The 20410-nt window shown below is 39.1% G+C and overlaps 1 protein-coding gene across 1 annotated transcript in view; it reads left to right on the top strand.

Moving 5' to 3' along the window:
- The window catches only part of LOC122814921 (leukotriene A-4 hydrolase-like), a 403509-nt gene that overhangs the window by 186788 nt on the left and 196311 nt on the right, over positions 1-20410 (top strand). Inside the window, exon 10 of the mRNA XM_044087185.1 lies at positions 5527-5597. Coding sequence (XP_043943120.1) covers positions 5527-5597 — 71 coding nt within the window. The remainder of the gene's footprint in view (positions 1-5526; positions 5598-20410) is intronic.

Here is a 20410-nt window from a genome sequence, read left to right on the forward strand (position 1 = left end):
TTTTTCTTCCAGCACACGCATTTTCTCCAGTTCTGATTTAAAGAAAAATAAAATTGACTTTTGTGTGCTACTATTTAACCTGTTTACACTTTCCTTTGTATAGAATTCTCAATTGTTATGGAATCATTCTGCATCCATGTCGTCCCTTTCACATTTCCTGTTTCTACCACTTCAGAGCTGTACTGTCTTTATGGATATTTTCTCAGGTGTTGGTATCTGACCTTTCTCTTTGTCTTTATCCATCTTACCCATCATCAGAGAGCATTTCCCTAGGGAACCTTTATGGTTGTCAAACACCGTTTCCTAGCCCCTCCTTTCTGTGTGTAATCCTTCATAGAAGAAGCAAAGACAGATCCAGGAATTCACAACAAGGGCACATTTATTCCACCAAGAGAGCAAGGCTGCTGTGAATGCCCCATTTAGGCTTTGTGCAGTATGCACAATTTTCAAGAAATTCACCATTTAATGTACCACAGGACCCTAGGTTACGAGGTGCTAATGATAATACTAATATCAAATGTTTGAGACCTTTAATTAAGATAGATAAACATATGTTTATTTTAGGATGATTGTTGTAAATGTTTGGATATGTTTCCCGGTCCTTCTTTGTCATGTGACTTGATGGTTTTATATTTATACTGTTTAGTTTATTTACTGCATAACTGAAAAAGTCTCATTTCATTTGCAAGACAAATGTGCTGTTAAAAAGTTGTGTTGGAATAAATGTGCTTTATTTTTGCTTTTTTTTCTTGACTGTTTTATGGAGTCCTGCACTGTTATCACCAATTTGCTGTTTTTTCAGTACGTCTCCTAATGTCATTCCTAACTGTTTTGTTATTGCTCATTGAACACTACTTCCACATTGCCCCCCAACCAGAATATCAGCAAATGGGGTGCTTAATCTGGAGTCAGTGCATCTTAGAACTTTTTGTTTTTTTCTTTTTTCTTTTGCATTATTATAACCTTGGACAAAATAAGGATATTTATGTATTTGTTACCAGACAGGAAGAGCACGTTTTCAAACACCTCCATTTTCAGTTCTGGAACCTTGGTGGAATTTGGTTCACTGTGTCATTTTACTTGAACTGTACCATATCTCCCATCTGTTCTTTGACTTTCACATACTCCAGACTACTAGTATTTCAAAGTTTGTGGCACCAAGGGTTTTTGCATTCTGCTTTGCAGAAGTGAACACAATGATGACTGAATGCAGCTTTTAAAAAACTACTATGGCTGCAGTTAAAAACCCAGCATATTTCCATTTTGGATGATACGGCATTTGTTAGCCGTGTGAATGCTTGGTAGTAGAACTGCAACTAATCAGTATTGCAGTCCAAAATTAGGCTGTCCGTAATGCAGCTCAGCTGATCATTGGATGTCTCAGTGTTATATATGTAAACAGTAACTAAATGAAGGTTTTCTTCTTTGGTCTTTAATGTAAATTATTAGAAGTGAGTTGATACACACCTTTGCAGAAAAGTAAGTTGAGGGACAACAGCAGGCTTATCAGAACTTCATCCAAGCTGCTGGTGGTGTTAGACCCCTGGGTTCTTATATTGCTTCTTTAGAAATGGGAATTGGTCAGACTGACAATCTTTTTTGGCAACCTTTCCAGATATTAACAAATTTAAGTATATATATATATATATATATATATATATATATATATATGTGTGTGTTTTTGCCAATGTCCCTGACCTCAGACCCCTATCTGTCCCTGTTGCCTTCCCTCTGCAAAGTCCAATCCCTTGGTATTTTCCCACTGTGAGCAATGCTGGGAAGGTGTCCTATCAGAAGAGCACCTAAGTCATCATTTGCATCAGGCTCACTGGGTGCAAAAGACCTGTCAGTCAAGTAGAGTGAAATGGAGCTAGCAGATGCCATCATGCTGTAGCCAGTGGGATTTTTATTCTAGCCCTACAGGTCCCTCCTCATGCTGATTTTTGCACATAAGACTGGGTGGTCATTTTGATGTGTTACCTTATGAATAAGGCATTACAGGAGGAAATCATTCAGTAAACTTTCCATTTATGCGATATTCTGAAGTTGTAGATGCTCATCACTGTCCAAAATGTCAGTTTTACTAGTTTCCTTTCACTTGAGCCAAAGTCTTTGTTTAGGTACAGTGTAACTGCTTTGCACAGGAAGGTTTGGAAATGCCATCTATCCATTCGTGTTAAAGTCCTAAAACAGAAGGTGAGAATAAACTGGAATACTAGCTCGGATATTCTGGTTGAAATCTGTATTATACTGCAGAGTAGTAGCCTTTAAAGTTAATGCTTAGCTTCTAGATCCACTGCAGGATGCAGTTTTGGAATATTCATGAAACCACGTGTCCTATCATTTCTCCTTGCTGATGGAAGATTATTTGTAAAAATTGCACACTCATATAAATGGAAATATTTAGGGCTTTTGGTCATCAGTAAGTGGTGGTAGCCATTTTGACCCATGTAAGTTGGGGTTCTACTTTAGTTGCCTTTTTCTTTCAAGAGTTGGTGAATCAGCACTTCTCTGTCAAGGCCCATCAGCTGTTTATCTGATAGAGAGACAGAGAATCACACTCATTGATGTAGATTTGGCCTGTTCCTTTCAATAGCATATTTACCTTATTGAGGCTGGGATAGAGACTCATTAATGGCTCTGATTTTGTTTTTGGGGTTACGGACACTTTTGCTTTTTAAGTGTACAGCAAGTTTTGACCTGTTTTGTTTTTGTCTACAAAACACTGTTTTTAGTCACTATTACACAAGGTCTGTAACGTGAGAAATCTTTTCTTACTGAGGACTACTACAATTACCTTTTATATAGCCCTACATTTTGTTCTAGGTCATTTTTCATCCATGTCTGCCAGCCATTAGCCCTGCCCCTCATATGAATCAATTTGTTCTCAAAGCAGGGGTCACTGCTTACTCTGAGCAAATGCCAGCTGGACGAAGATGCCATCCAGGTAGCCATGGAGGAACATATGCCTCTGCTTGCATTTAGTGTTTGCTTGCAGATAAAGGAGGATGCCTTCAATCTCGGTGGCTTAGGATGGCCTGGTTTCAGCAAACCCCCCCAAACCAGGGCCCATCTGTATTTTAGGATGGACTGCAGTTGTCTGTCCAGGAAACTACTTGGCATACTTTTCTCACCAGCGTAAGTCATGCTGAACATGGGCTAGGGGGGCATTTTGTTTTTATTTTATTCCCAAGCCTGTCCCTCAAGTGGTAGACGATGAGTACTTGTGTCATTGTGAGGGCCACCTCTACTCCCTGTATACAGACGCACGCACATATACACGCACATATACACACACATGCACACACACATACATGCACACACACATACATGCACACACACATGCATACACACACACACACACACACACACACAAATGCATACACACACATGCATACACATACAAACATACATGAATACACACACACACACACACACACACACACATACACACACACATACACACACACACACACACACACACACACACACACACACACACACACACACACACACACATATACACACATATACACGCACGTGCACAAGCACATATACACACACACACACACACACACACACACACACACACACGCACATGCACACATAGTGAGGTCTACCATCACTGCCTTAAAAGTGTCAAGTCCGTGTCCTTTGTTTGCTGTATATCCAATGCTTGCAAGCATCCACTTGTTCCTGGTAGGCAGTCAACTACTTCCCTCCAAGGATGTGCAGGCCCAGCTGTTGTGTTATTGGTATTGGGGTCTAAAACTGTATACAGGTTTCAATGGATTATGGGTAGAGTTTTTGGATTCCAGAGAGACACATGTCATACATTAAGAGGAAGAAATTATTTTAATCCTAGTGATGTATCCATAGAATAAAGTTTCAGTTAAAACTAAATGTTTTGTATCTTTGGATGGACTTCTTCAAAGCTGCTTTAGACACTGAAATGGGGCACAAGAGGTTTCTGAATTTCTAAGCTGGTTGGCGTAATGCTATTGTACTGAAGATGGTTAACGGGTCTTGGTAGGCAAGAATACCAGATCCTCTAATTTGCAGGTTGGAAAATACTTGGATAATCACAGCACTAGTTTGAAATTTTGAAGAGACCTTCTAAATGACAGCTCAAATTCTGCAGTGACAGATTAGGAATGTTGAGGAAACTGAATGAAACATTAGATGGTGTTTTTAAGAATAGCTTATAGAATTGATGGGTATAAGAAGTAACAGACTGTGGACTTTCTGGAAGTAAGTGATAACTCCGTGTTTCTTTGAGTGTACAGCTTTTTTGGTTAGTATGCCTTTGAGGAAATAACCCATTCAAAAGAGAATAGGGGTGTGCCTAGTAATCCAGAGATAATGCAGCCAAACTTTACAGTCACACGGTTATACATATGTTTAATTACTATTCTGACAATACAGGATATTATGACTGGATTTCTGACCATAACCAACTTACGTACTCAAGGCTTGGATGTTCAGGAAGCTCATCTTGAGAGCGAAGCTTGAGCGGTGAATCTTGGCATCCATATCGAGAACACACATTAAATGGTTATGCTTGGTGAGACCCAGTCATAATTCTGTGTAGAGTATGTTGCTTTATCTGCTCCATAAACTACTTGTTACAGAACAAAAGAAAAAGTGTAGGAGCATGAAGTGTTTCACTGGCTTTGAAAGCCCAAAAAGCTGTTAGTACTGTCAGAGGCCAAATTTGTGTCCTTTGAAGAATGGACAGATTGAAGCGCTGCTGGACGCTTAGTTCTGCCACCTTTTTGTGACAGAACAAAGCAACAGCTTTTAAAGTTGCTTACCTTTTGCCTCTGCTCTTTGCCAGCCAACAATATACCCTGTTAAACACTAGTGTTATACATGATTTTTAGTAGAGCTTAGGGGTACTTAACAAAAGCTTGTTAAACACCTTTCAGATATCAGAAAGGTGCTTAATAACCCTGTCTTTTTTAAAGTGTAATTGCGGTGCACCATGCACTACATATGGCTATATCTTTTTGTTTGACTGCATTTATTTATTCATAGGTAAGTAGGTACTAGGATATCTACCCTATGGCATTTATAAGCCTAGCCAGAATGTGTTGGCTTTCGCCACCCTTTTAGACTAGATTCCTGAGCCTCTGTCCAGCAGGTCCATAGAAGTGTTCCCAGGAGTAAATTTACGATTTCCCATCCACTCATCAAGATTTCTCTTGAAGAGGGTCAGAGAGGGACTCTGCCTAACATGGACTGGGATTCTTTACCAGAGCGAGGGAAGCCTCTGGGATATGAATCTATCCGTCCAGCATGTCCTATTTATTGTTGTGCTGAGGTTTAAATCCCTGGAGTGTGTAGCTCTAATGGATTTGGCTTTCTTGAGGTGGAGCATGTCCATCAATTCCAGGTTTTTACCTAAACGGATCTTTGCTTCTTACGCTTCACAATGAATGCATTTTTGATGTCTAACTTTAAAGTCATATTCAGTTTGCATGGCTACAAAGCAAACATAACTTTCATTTTTTTTTTTTTTTTTAGGTTGTTGCACATGAGATTTCTCACAGCTGGACAGGAAACTTGGTCACTAATAAAACATGGGAGCACTTCTGGTATGTAATGGTATAATTCACAGACAAGATGATGAAAAACATATGCATCAGTTATTTCATTACATTTTGTATATTTTCATCAGTTCAGCTTTACTGTCAGGTACTTCTCATTTTTCCCTGAATCCATGTTGCTGTACGGTGTTAGAATGTTTAAAACAAGAATCCGTCCCTTGTTGCAATAATAAAGGCATTTTGCAGTTATTGTGTAATACTTACACATCCAAACATACTCCCTTCCCTTTTGCTGTCTCTGGTTTAGACACTATAGTCATAAGCCATATTGATCAAAGTAGATCCCTGCATATTTAGAAACCCTAATTTATTCTCCAGTATGTCTTGTCTTTTCATAAATGGGTGTTTGGTTTCGCCAGGAAGACACAGACATCATATAAACAAGGCAGTCCTATCAGTAGAGTGATTAAGATGATGAGCACAGTTGCAAAGGTCCTACATTAGTACTTGGTAAGAAGCATTGTACATTTGTAATGTATTCTTGATGCTCGGTTGCTGTTTGGTCGCCAAGAATCCTGTCTGAACTTTTTTTGAAAATTGCTGAACTAGTTTGTTTGCTGAGTGTGAGGAGAATTGTAGAATTCATTTTAACAATGTTTGCTTTTGACTTTATGCCCCTTTTCTTGGGGTTTCTAGCACGTTTTCATTTTGACATCAGGTTTTTACTGCTGCATTTTCAATATTTTTTTTGCATCTGTGTCCTAGTACTTTGAGACAGAGTGTCTGTAGCTACAGTCACTCCATTTATGAAGTCCAGAATTGGATGCCAGTAAAATATTTGCATATCAAACAGAAAGGATTGATTGGCAAGCAGAGTGGCATGAAGTAGATATTGCTGTCAAAACAGTTCATTCTGCATGTAGCCTTATTTTAACTTGTACAGTTATGGTGTCTTACCTTAACTGCTACTGAAACCTCTATGTAGATGTGATTGGTATCTGGTCTACATTGCCTACAGCTTCTTGGGAATGTACCTACTAGTTTTCTGATGGGCTGTCCTAAACGTCACTTCATTCCTGATCTCCAGGCTGCTTGTTGATGGTCTTTGAAGTGTATTGCATAGTCCTTAGGATCGCTTTACTAATCTACGTATCGCTCTACAGGTTTAAGTGATGCTGTGTACAAAAGCTGCAAGATCTGTTTATTCCAGTTTGTGTTAAACCAGTTTGCTTCTTTTCTTTTTTCCCCACTGCCTGCCAACTGTCAGCCTCTTAAGACCTGAGTGGCCCATGTATTCCTTTTCAGTTGAATACCAGTCACAAAAGATCATCGTCCAAAAAGCTGCCAGAGTTTTCTGTATGTCTGTAACCTCAGTTTGGTATAGTAGCTGATGGATTTGACCCATAACAGCCACCTCCTAAATATGCCCATTCCTGAGTATTCCTGACTAGCTACATCTTTTGTTTCTTGGTGGCATGTCCCCCATTATGGCTGATTTGCAGCTGTGGAACTTGCTATGGCACCCACTGTCTTTTGGGTGTCATTGCAGCAGTAAGCAAAGCTTCTGTTCAAATTTGGCCTCCCTGTTGGGTTTTTCAGCCATCTGGATTCAGTAGATACCGCTTCATCTGGCTCACAACACAGCTTCATCCCTTCAGCTACTGAGCTAACTTCTACCATTGAGCGACAGTGCTTGGGAAGCTCTGAGCCATGCTGAAATTGTCATGAAACTGCACTTTTTCAGTAGCAGTGGTTGTGCACTGATGTGACTTGTCTTTATCATGGTAGGAGCTCCCCTCATTTGAAGCATTTCAAAAAAATAGCTTCAGATGTGTAGTTTCTCTTATATGGGCCTTTAATAATATATTCAGTGGAGAGACTAGAAAAACAGTGTGTCGTGAGCATTGTAATGTCTTGAATTTACCTTTATTGTGAAGTGTTTAGAAGTCCTTAAGAGAATGTGGTATAACAAATGAAATGGAGTTGACTCACAAAGGCCTGACTTAAGATCTTTCACATGGTATCTTTTTGTTACAAAGTTGCAGTCCTTTGGAATCGTCTTTCTTCCCTAATTAGGGTACATGAGATGGAATCCTCTTTTAAGTGGTCCTTAAATTATCATCTGTTTAGGAGTGCCTGTTTTGTCTCAATAAGGGCACCACTTCTGCCCCCCCCCCCCAGGATTTTAAATTTTTAAATTGCAGCTTATATTTACATTTATCTTATTGCTTCACCATTTGCAGTGGTTTTTTTTTTTTTTTTTGTGAACAGTACAGTTTATTTACCGATATTCTTTAGTTTTATGTATGGTGTCTTGGATTAGACGGTTTAATGTAAACCATAAATAAATAAATAAATCTGTATTATACCATTGATAGTACAACATCCTTATTGACTAACTTGCATTTTACCATTATGATGTCTTATTTAACCTGTGAGAAAAGGTGTTCCACTTTTTGGCCTTATTGCAAAGCTTCCCTCTCCCAAAAAATTAATTTAATACTACTTACTGATAGTTGGAACATTAAAAAGTAGATATCCTTTTTGATTCAACTGTCAGCAAATAGTTTGATGAAAAAATGTTGGATATTTGTTATCTCTGTAATACTGAAAAGTGATCCATGCCACACAAACATGCAAATTTAACTCTGAATATTATTGCCTAGGCACATTCATATACTCTTTTTTGCCCAATTAGTAACTTGTTATATCATTTCTCACTTCTTACATTCCCTTAACTTTCTTCAGTTAAGCTGATAAATGCAAATGCTCTGCCATTGCACATAGCACAGCTATTGTATATATATTCCAACTGTGTAATTTTGTATTGTTATCACTATACCTCAGTATTATTGCATTCCTTACTACTCTTCACATATTCCTCTGGAGTCCTATGATGCAGAAGCCTTAACCATAAAAGTTTCTGCATTGCAGCAAGCTTGGGCAATTTGGAGACCACCTTCAAGCTACAGTTTTCCACTGGTAGTGGCCATTTTACAGAGAGAAGTCTTGCTGGAGAAGCTGCATGCACTTCTGTTTGATGAGGGATGACAGTTATGCAGTGGTCATTTTAATAAAACATAGCCTGAAAAGCATTATTTATTCCATACAAAAAAAAGCCTGTCTGTTAAAATAATGCCCCTGCTGTGCAATATGCATTTCCACCCTACGTCTTTTGTCCTAAGATTAATGACATGTCTTGTCAGAGTAAAGACACTTAATTTAACAGATATGACTGTTTCTTGACTTTGTCATTAAGGCAAGAACTCAGAATCTTTATTAGAGTAGGCTTAAAACCCTGATACTTTCAGCAGGCTCTGCTCTAGCCACTTGCCTATATTCCAGTTCTAACTGCACTGCTATTGTGTCTGCTGTGGCTGTCACTGTGGCCTTGGTAGAAACCACCCTGGGAGAAGAACTGTAATGGGCTTGGGAGATCTTGCTGTTCTCCCTAACAAAACCCGTGTCAAGTGAACTAATTGTACTGGAGCTGTATCAAATTAAAAAAGTATATAAATTGTTTAAATGATAAAAGTAAAGTAAGCTGCATTATACTTCTGTTTCAGTAATGTATAATATGTGAAAGAAAATGTCTAAAATGGTATATAACTACATTTGTTACTATGAAAATGCAGTACAGTTTCAGAGCAACTGTTACCCCTTTCCGATTTGCGCAGTGTTGAATAGTCTGGTGTTTTGAAGTTGTTACGTTGGTTAGACAGTAGCTTCTTTGTCCCCTTCCCCCTTGAATATCTAAGTGTGGAAACAGAAGAGCATCTAAAATTCAGCCTGACTCATAGAAAATCCTGTTCAGGAAGGTATAAAAGGACTGTCTATTAATCCCAGTCGGTTAAAAGTTAACAGAATCTACAGAAGTTACAAAGATGCTGCAGTCTGTCTGCTGGAGCATACTTTTGGAGGCTCTGTTTGGGACTTAGAAGCCAGAGATAATAAGGACACATTGTATCTTAGTCAGAAGCAGATAGTTTGTAGTGTAAATGTTACAAATTTATTTCTGAACATTTTCTGTCTTGTTTTTCATTTGTTATGGAGGTTCTTTACTGTCTGCATATGTATTTGGAAAGGACATGGTTTAACTTGCTTATTCCAAGTAAGGAATTTTATTATTTATCTTTTAAGTATTTGTGGATGATGTATAACTTAAATTACCTTCCCTAATCCAGCTTAACCAGCTGATAGTTCCCTGCAAAGTTTTACACCAACCGGAAGAAAAAAATACCACTGAAACCCATAATCTACCCCTACAGCAATCTGAATACACTTTGATCTTCAAATAAACTACTTGTACAAACTATCAAAGCTAATGACGCAGCCGGTGCATCTCTGTTTACTAACTATGTAGGTAAAATGTGGAACTCCCTTCCAGCAAATATTACCATAGAACCCTCCATAAGACAATTCAAGCATAGTCTAAAACTATACCTTAAATTACACTGGACTTGCTCATGTTCGAAACCTGACTAATACATTCTATTATTATAAAGGAATTACTCCTGTGTTTCTCAACCACCTTTGAGACTTATAGACCTCAGTTTATGTAAAAATGTTGATTACTAATGTATAGTTAGCTATTCTGAAATACTTTGTAAATACTGTTTTTGTGCCTTATTTTTGTATGCCTGTTCTATGTTTTATGTAGTAAAGTATGTACTTATTTGCACCTCTGAGCCTTTCTCCCCAGGACTGCACTGAAAATGGACATATTTATCCAGTCGGACTATCCCGGTCAACAAATGTAAAATAAATAAATAAGAAATGAAGGGCTGTTTCATTTTGCTGGTAAAACTAGCTGCGAGAACCTGCCCTTCAAAGTGATGTAGCACTCAAGCTGCTGCCGCAGTTCAGATAGCCAAAGGGGAGCTTATTTTAAGAGTAAACAGTACAGTGTCTTCTTGGTTTTGGAGTGTATTTTGGCTGTTAGCACATAATAGACTTGGAAATGGGGTAGTTGTTGCAATGGAGATACCATTTACTGTACATTCCACAAAATATTGAAATTATGTGTGTGTCTGTCTTGTCTTTGTGTATATGTGTGCACACATCAAATTAGTCTGGTGAAGTTTGAATTACTTTTGGTGAGATTGCAGTGAAACTCTTCAGGATCAGTCTGAATGGGTAAAATCCTGGGGAGATAAAGATTATAATTATCTGTAGATGTGCAGTGTAAAGCTTTTTTTTTAAAAAAAAACACCTTTATTGAATTATCACTTGTGACATGGGCAAATTTACATTCATATAAAAGTAATCAAACTATAATTAACATAACAAACCATTTACTTTATATGTCTTGCTATATCATATAATCTAAGCAACATTACATAAATTACTCAGTTCCTATCTTTTTTTCTTAAACAAGAAACATCTTTATTAAAACATCACTTACTACATAGGCAGTCTTACATTTATACAGATGAAAACAAACCACGCTGACACAATCCTACTTGCAAGCCTTTTACATCACAAACAATACTGACACACTCCCAGCTGCTGATTTAAGTACTGCCACCTTTTAAACGTCATTCCTTCCTTGTATGTATTGTTCCCACAGTTCCCATTTTTCCTGTGTAGTTTGCTCCTACCCTTTCCTAAAGATATCAATTCCAGTTATATTATCTCTTCTACTATATTCACTACTTCTAGTATAGTTGGTTTAGATGTGATTTCCATTTTCTAGTAATTGTTTTTTTGGCAGCCACCATTATTAGACACAGCAAGGCCTTACCATGGCTAGATAATTCTGATTCTGTATCGTAGCTCAGAAAAATCATCTCTCTCATCAGACCAATCTGTCCACCCAGCATCTCCAACAGAGCATCCCGCAAGGATTCCTTAAAGTCTGCCAATTCACTGCACTTCCAGAATATATGTTCTCAGTTACCTCTTTCTTCCCTGTCACACCTCCAGCACTTGCTGTCTGCTTGAGGAAAAAATATCTGGAGTCTACTTAAGCTATAGAAATATCTATACAAACATTTCCAGGTAAAAATCCTAAATCTTGATATTTGTTGCGTATTTGGGAGATGTACATTTATCCTTCCATTGTTTTTTTTTGTGAATTGCTTATTCAGTCTCTCTTCCCAATCCTTTCTAACCTCCTCAGATTGATTCTTATAATTATCATGCAATATGTTAATGGCAGCTTCTGTTCTAGAGTCTACTAAAAACTCTAACAGTGCTGGTCTTTCCTTTAGGACCCCCTATTACAGTGTAAAGATTTTTGGGTGCAGCAGATGTTGGCCATTACACATGCCAGCAGTGCACATTTATTTTGTACCCTTAAGGTTAGTTGCCGTTTGTGTAATAATGGTTAACATTGGTTGGATTTAAACTCCCATACGGCTGGTTCTGTTACCAGCATAGCTAGGGCAGGGCGAAGGGGCAACTGCCCAAGGTACAGAGTGCTGGGGCACAATTGGCTATTCCAATTTGCTTTTTAATGCATGCCAGTTTTGAAAAGCTGGTATTGTATTTGCAGTCAAACTTGAGTGCTGCAACACTCCGTTTATCTAAACCATGCTACTGTCATTTTATTTTTTTTTTTTAATAAAACCTAAGCACCATAGTGTTATGTCCAGGGTACATACTGTATATTCAGTTTAAAAAGAGATTGTTTTTTTAATTAAAATTTGAGGAAGGAGGGTGCAGAAATGGGACCCAATTGGTTCCTGCATTTTAAGAGCCCCAGGTACCTGATTGTGGATTTCTTTTTTGCTCTTCCGTTGAAGAGCTGGGGCATGTGGAAGGGGGTGGGCATCTGGCCACCTGGTTGGTGTGCCAGAACAAGGGGAGGGTTTTTTTTTTTTTGCTCTTGAAAAGATGATTTGGGGCAGGAGGCAGGGAGCATGTATCTAGTCAGCTGGTTAGTGTGCCACTAATAGTAAAACCAGCAGACTATTTTTTGCTGTTCACTTGAGCTGAGAGGGTGGGGCGCTAGTTTTACCAGCTGCACCTCTGTCTCTTACATTGCACAATTGATGGCAGCAGTGAGAGAGTTAACGCCTGTAGCTGTTTTTATCAGGCACCCATTCCTTTATTTGTCTTCTATGAGCTTGTTTTCAAACCATTTGAGCCACTTGCACTGGTGTAGCTGGTGTAACTGTGAGTTATTTTTTTTCCTATTTTGTACCCTCATGCCTGCAGACCATTAGATTTCCGCCAGTGTGCTATTCATTCTATTGTATTAGGTGTTTGCAGTACATGGCTGAGAGATGAATGGAGAGGCCATCATCCAGGCAGCCATGGAGGTATTTTGAGCTCTTGCTGGCATCTGGACAATGAGGATGTTGCGTTAGGGCTCTAATTTCACTCCTTTTGATAACCTGACTGTCTGCATTATCGTAAGTCATCTTATAGTTTTTCCTTGCTTATGCATGCTTTCACCTACAGGCTACAAGTGCTTCTGTCACCATTTTGAGATCACAATTCCCATAGCCACTATTCTGGCCACTTCTGTGATGTGCAAGCTTCTCGTAGAATGTTGATGATCGACTGACTGGAAGCAGTGCTCCGTCCCTCAGAATGAAGGAGATAGCACTGACTCCTCCATCACATCCTCCTCCATTATGCTGTTTCATTGCCTAACCTACTAGTTGCACCTTGGTTATACTCAAAGTTTTAAACTTGTACACCACAGAGCCAAGCCTGAGCATTGAATTTCTGACCATTCCCTGTGATCCCAAGTGACCCAATAATATATTTATTGTAACACTATTGTATTAAGTAGTGACAGCCTAGCAACACCCATACACACTTACCCTCCTACCCAATAACCCCAGATATGTGCTCCTTTGTGCGCCTACATGTAGCCTGTAAAAAAAAAAGAAACATCTGTCATTGAAGGCACTCTGATTTTCACCGCATTGGTTTGTTATTCTAGTTACAGTGGCAAACACCTAAATACTGCCTACATCTTTTCATATTTTTGGGATGCAGTTTGTATTGTGGAAACAAGGCACACTGAAAAATCCCATTTAATGCTATTAAATATAGAAATAGAGAATCCAGTATCCATTTCAGTTATATTCTAGGGATACAAAGAGCATTGTAGAAGAAAAGTAAACTGAAAACTAAATGTCAGTATGGTTCCTCCACAGTTTGGGCTGTTTTAAGGTTTAACAAGTCACACATTGATGCTATGTATAGGCACTTAGTTCTGCATAAATTCACATTAATGCTGTCATTTTAAGTAGTAGTTCTTGCAGAATACTATATTTACTCCATGTTAGAAGGTATTGTTATTTTTTTATGATGTGTAACTGCTTACCTATTTGTTGCACTTTGCTGATGAATGCTTTCATGGTGTCTTATTGTGTGCAAGTCTTAAAACTGAAAACATTTTTGAATGCACTTCTGTCAAGGTACAAGATCCAGCTTTGATGATGACATCCCCCAAATGGGTGGAATGTTTTCTTTTTTTTAAAAAAATGTAAAGTTTTATTAAGGCAAAGCCATCACCATCAAAATTGTGGTATGATTTTAATTTAGATGCCAGTTTAAACTTTGTCCATTTCTTACTGAAACATGATGAAGTGAGGTTGAGCTAAAACATAATTTATTTTAAGAGAAAGTGATTAACACTTAAGAACTGTGCAGACCATGAGTTGCTCAAACATAAAGTAGAATTATTAGTTTAAACAATCATTTAGGGACCTAATGCAGTTATTAGAACACTTGGGTACATCTTTATTGTACTGTACGTAACAGCTCGTCATAAAATCTCAATCACCTGTGCCCTGTATTCACTTCCTTTGTCCTGTGCATGGCATGGCATTCCCTTGTGTTCAGGGCTTTTATTCTTTAATTAATTTGACTTTGTTAACCAGTGTAGAGCACTGATCTTTAATGACCAATTTCATTTTCATCCTGGAAAGACCGAAAACAATCCATATCACAACAAACATCATGCAAAAAAGTGTACAAAGGGAGTAAAATTAAAGTTCTATCAGATTTATATACACTTTACACAATATTTGTATCTATGTTTATCGAACCTCCAAATTGTTAAAACCCATATGGTTGATAATTCACTTTGTCGATGAACAACACCAACAATGTTTCTTGCAGGGGATCAAGCCCCCCTGCAGTTTCCACACTTCCTGCTAATTATTTATACCAATTCCAAGATCGCACTACAGTGGGAGAAAGGGGTAAATTCCCTGATCCCTACTGTACCACAGTCTCAGTCAGAATGGTTTAACGAACCAAATTGTCATCCTTATGGGTTTCGACAATTTGGACATTTGGTAAACTACCATAGACCAATGTATCTTTAAGTGAATTGACAATAAATAACATGGAAGAGGTAGCAGAGGTGGAGACAGAAGGTTTTCGGTTGACGAATGTTATAAAGAGGTTGGGAAGATTAGGTTATATGTCTTAAGTGGAGGCCGTTTCATTTTTCTTGTTTTTAAGAAGTTTTTTAGTTGTGAACCGAAGATTAAGGGACTTAAGTCCATATTCCCAACATTCACACTTCTTTCTAGCCAAAGAGTTTGGGTATTAAAACATGCATAGTTGGAGAGTTCCCTTATCAGATCCACAAAATGTATAAACCTTCAAAATGCATCTGTGATCACCAGATACTGAATCAGAACGTTGGGTGATGTATTTTTTTGGTTTGTTCTACAACCTTATTAAACAACAACCGTCTCATACAGCAACATTTAATCTACGCAGCTAACTGGCATAAAAGGTAGACAACTGAGGTGGGTGCCAGGCTTAAATGCAACATATGAGTGATCATACTCTGTGTTATCACTAATGTTTGATTACTATGTTTTGGATTCAAAGATGGAAATTCAAATGTCTTGGGTTTCTCCTTTTCTAAAGGACACCATTGACACTGCCCAATGTCAGGAGGTATAAGAGATGAAACTCCCCTGTAGAAATGCTTTAAGGATTTTTGATGGACCTTTTTTTTTTCACTTTTTCATTCAAGTCATAAAAGAATTGTACATCTGTTGTAGAGTAGCATGAGACCTGTTTTTTGTCATTGTCAACAACAGTGGAGTGGGCCTGTGAAGGAAATGGTTATGTGTCTGGGTTTATGAAAGCAGGAAAGCAAGAGGGAGCACAAAAGGCAGAATGTAAGAAACCCTGAACCCACATATGATTCCAGACATTCACCCTTGTTGTAGCGGATTGCTTTTACTGACCTCCAGTTTCTTGTTTGCATGATTTTTGTCTCCTAATGAGAGGTCATCAGTCTCTTCCTCATCTGCACATACATATAATATTGATAAGAAAAATACAACCTTCCCCACATACCTGCTTTTGAGAGAAAGTTGTAGGTTTTGGTTGATGCTTTCCCCTGTTAGCTAGGCCAAAGCAGCCTTTCAAAGGCAAGCAAAGTATGATTCCCTTTTATCGATAACATGTTGCTGGGTCTGACCTTTGGCTCAAAGATCAATACCTTTGTATTTCTTAGTGTAAGCTGCTCTGTGCCCGTGATTGTGACTGTTCCCCACAGGCTCCTCAAGTGCTCCTTGCTGGGCACTTGGCCTTCCTAGTACCATGTTGGACCTTTAATAACCTGTTTAGAAGATGTATGAAGAGGACTATAAAAACAAACAACTGCCATTATGCATGATATCTTAACTAAGCTGTGTGTCATTGTTTCACATCCCATTGTCACCCCTGACCATTGCCTCCCAGCTAAATGTTTGCCTAGCATTGCCCTTGATAGCCAGGAGTACCAGGCTTAACCTGAACTAACTTGCGAATGTGTAGCATGTTTTTTTTAGGTTAAAAAATAAACAAGCGCAGGAATCTGTCTAGTTCCAACCTCACCAACATTGGGTACTGAGGAAAACATTTTAAAAAAAGAAACAGACAAAACTATTAGACTTAAAACTTTGTTGATGAACTCAGTCACAATAATTTCCAAAAATCATGAAACCCAGGTAGTGTTCCAAAGCAACAAGCCTTTATTTGTCACAGACAAGCGATCCTCAGTAACAAAAAATCAGAAATATTTTACAGTGTTAAACATGTCAGCTTTTATACACTTAGAAGTAAGTGTGGAAAATATATGTATTTAATTTTAAACTTAAAGTAGCCTATTCCAGGCAAACAATATAAACAGGGTTGTAAAATTGCATTTAAGAACAGCAAGTACCCCCCCCCCCACACACACACACACACACACACACTACTACTACTGATTAGATCAAACTAAATCCTAGTTAAGGAAAACACTGCCTATCTATTTGCAACCCACTTTCCAAAATCGTGTATTAAGAAAAGCATAACATAACATATAAAAAGACTGACTTTTAACTAAAATCACTTTTGGCTAACTAATGCAGTAAACTCTTCATCGGATCAGTGATAAGAACTAAAATCATATACATAGGTAGATAAGTAAAAATAGCTAACTAGATAGATGTAGGAAAAACACACTGCTGTCTAGGCATAAACATTATCTAATTAGAACACTATACATATAAATTTGTATCTGTGTAATAATATCTAATAAAAATCCATCCATATGTATTAGTGTGCATAAAAACATAGTTATTTACAGCTCAGAAAAAATGTCAGTGTTTTGCAGTTGGAAAAAAAAAACGCCTACTACAGTAATGTATAAATGTGTCCAGGTGTGGTATGGATCCGGTTGAAAATTAGCTGTGAGTATGAAATAAGGATTGAGCACTTTAATGATCCTCATGACAGTTGTGCCTCACAAATGGACACACACACACACACACACACACACACACACACACACACACACACACACAACTGTACAGTTGCTTCTTGGCAAAAGAGTGAAATTTGGTGCAGTATTTAATTTTTTTGTATGTAATGTAAACTGTGTATTTTCCCCCAGAAGAAAATGTAGTAGAAAATTCTAGGACACCTGGTATGTGCATTTTACACAGAAACAAAAACTATTTGGAGGGTGATGGAAGGTGGAATGATGATGGTTTTGGAAGTAGATCACTGAGACTGATTATGGTATACACATGGGAGTCGTTTATGAAGTATGCAGCACTGTTGTTTTTAAGTTTCACAAATGTGTATGAAAACCCAGTGGGGTGACATTCTGCAGTACTCTGGACAGTTTAGACGTATGCACAGTGCAAGTAATGTGTTGTCTTAAGATACCTGAAAAGAATACATAAATGAGTAGTTATTTCCACAAAAATGTACTGAAACAAGCATGAGGCTACCAGCAGTGCAACAGACAGATACCACCAGTTTCACTACTGCTCAAACTTAATAGTAACTCCCTGAAAAATAGTGCCTTGTAAAATATGAAAACACCCAGTACAATACTGCTTAGATTACAAAACCGAATGTCAGTACATTTACATTGTTTTTATCCTATCACAGTTGAAGTTTAGGAGTAGAGGCCATGGTGGTGCAGCGGTTAGCATTGTCGCCTCACAGCAAGAGGTTCTCCATTTCGATTCTTGGCTGGAGCGCCTTCTGTGCGGAGTCTGTATGTCCTACCCGCAGTTGAGTGATTTTAAAGACATGCAGGTAGGTGCGTGCGTGTGTGGGTGTGCGTTCCTTGAACGTTTGGCGCCAGCCTGGCAACTCGACACTGTAAAAACTCACTTGCAATCATTAGCAGACTGGAATTGCGCTGTGGCAATCCCTAACCGGGAAAACCCGAAAGAGAGTCTACAGATGAAGTTTAGGAAAAAATAAGAGCAAGTCTTAATTTAAAAAAAAAGAAAAGAAAAAAAACACCTGCCTGCCATGCTCCAATATTTCCAGCTCAAATTAACTGTATAACTGTTAGTTAAATTGACATTATGCTGGGGGGGGGGGGCAGATATTTACAGAAAAATACATTTGAGCATGCTAAGGGAGGCTCTGTCTTATAAAGTTCACCTGGGAAGTAAATAAATAAATTACACCAAAAGAAAGCAGACAGAACATTTACTGCTACAATAAGCAATACTATTATTGCCGCGCATGCAAAACAAAACTATCACTTTAAAATGATTTGACATGCGTTTTTAACATTCATTATATTTGCCTTTTTCAGTAAATATGCAATCTCATTTAGTGTGTTAAAATTGTATTTATACCCTTTTTTAATTTGATACAGTTCCAGTATATCTGTTTTCTCTTTATGCATTTTCATTTTCAAGGATAGTTAACATTATCACTCAGGAAAACTGTAATAATCGAAGATAAACACGGAATAACTTTTATTGATGCTTAGTGTGTGTGATTCATTGGTTGCAGTCTCTATTTTGACAGGAAATGGCATGCTTAAACCCCTCTGCACCCCGATGAGAAAACAGACCACCCAAAACAGCAAGCCCTTTGCTTCCATATTTACTGATTTGACACCATGCCTGTATGACAGCAGTCTGGCAAGAGTATTACAAAGGCATCAAACCTAAACAGTGTTTCTTCTCAGAATAGTCTGGAACGTTCACCTTGAGAAAGTGATGTCTGTTTGTCTTACGAGGTCTTCTTGTATATTCTTGGTGTGCTGTAGGACTTTCCTTCAAACAAAAAATGATGCGAATATGACAAGATTCAGTGGCTTTTTATCTCATTTATTTGAATTGAAGCATCATCTCCTGACCTCCCCTACAACTGCAGAATACAAAAGCAGAACATAATTAGAGCCAGGGGGATTTGCAGCTCTTACTCAACAATGTTAGATTTTTGTTCATAACTTTATTCTCCCTGGTGACCTATGGGTGCAGCACCAAAGCCGGTCCTGCAGGACTGGCCCAAAGGTGTGTCTGTGCCTGGGGGTATGCATGCACGGGCATGCACACAAGCACACGTGGATGCTCATGCGTGCACACATCACCAACACTCACACACAAACACACACACACACACACACACACACACACACACACACACCTCCCCACACCAACACATGTGTGCGCACAAACACACACACACATCCCCACACCAACAGACGTGCGCGCGCGCACACACACACACACACACACACACACACATATACATCCCCACACAGATCCCCACATCAACTTGTGCGCGCACACACATCCCGACATCAGTGCGTGGACATAGACATTCCCACATCTGTGTGCAGGCACACACACATCCCCACATGTGTGCGCGCTGATGTGGGGATGTGTGTATGCCCGTGCACTGATGTGGGAATGTGTGTGTGCCCATATCAGCGCACGTGCACACACATCCCCCCATCAGCGCACGCACATCATGTCAGCGTGCGCGCATCCCATCAGCATGCATGCACACATCCACACATGCACACACGTCCCCACATTAGCGCACGTGCATGCACACATCCCCACATTAGCGCACACACACATCCCCACATCACACACACACATCCCCACATCAGCATCCACGCATCCACACATCAGCGCATGCACACACACACACACATCCCCACATCAGCGCGCACATGCACAGACACACACACACACATACACATCCCCACATCAACGGGCGTGTGAACACACATCACCACATCAATGCGCGAGTGCACACATATCTCCACATCAATGCATGCACGCACAAACACACACACACACGCGCACACACACACACACACACACACATATCAATGCATGCGCGCACACACGTCCCCACATCAAAGCGCACACGCACACACACACATCCCCACATCAACACGCGCACACACACACAAGCACAAACACATATCCTCACATCAACACGCGCGCGCACACACAGACACACACACACACACACATCCCCACATCAACACACGGACACACACACAAGCACAAACACATATCCTCACATCAACACGCGCGCGCACACACAGACACAGACACACACACACACGCACATCCCCACATCAACACGCGCACACACATCCCCACATCAACACGCGCACACACACA

The sequence above is a fragment of the Protopterus annectens genome, chromosome 11.part0 (genome assembly GCF_019279795.1).
Source record: "Protopterus annectens isolate FY-2018-M chromosome 11.part0, PAN1.0, whole genome shotgun sequence".
Taxonomy (NCBI): Eukaryota; Metazoa; Chordata; order Ceratodontiformes; family Protopteridae; genus Protopterus; species Protopterus annectens.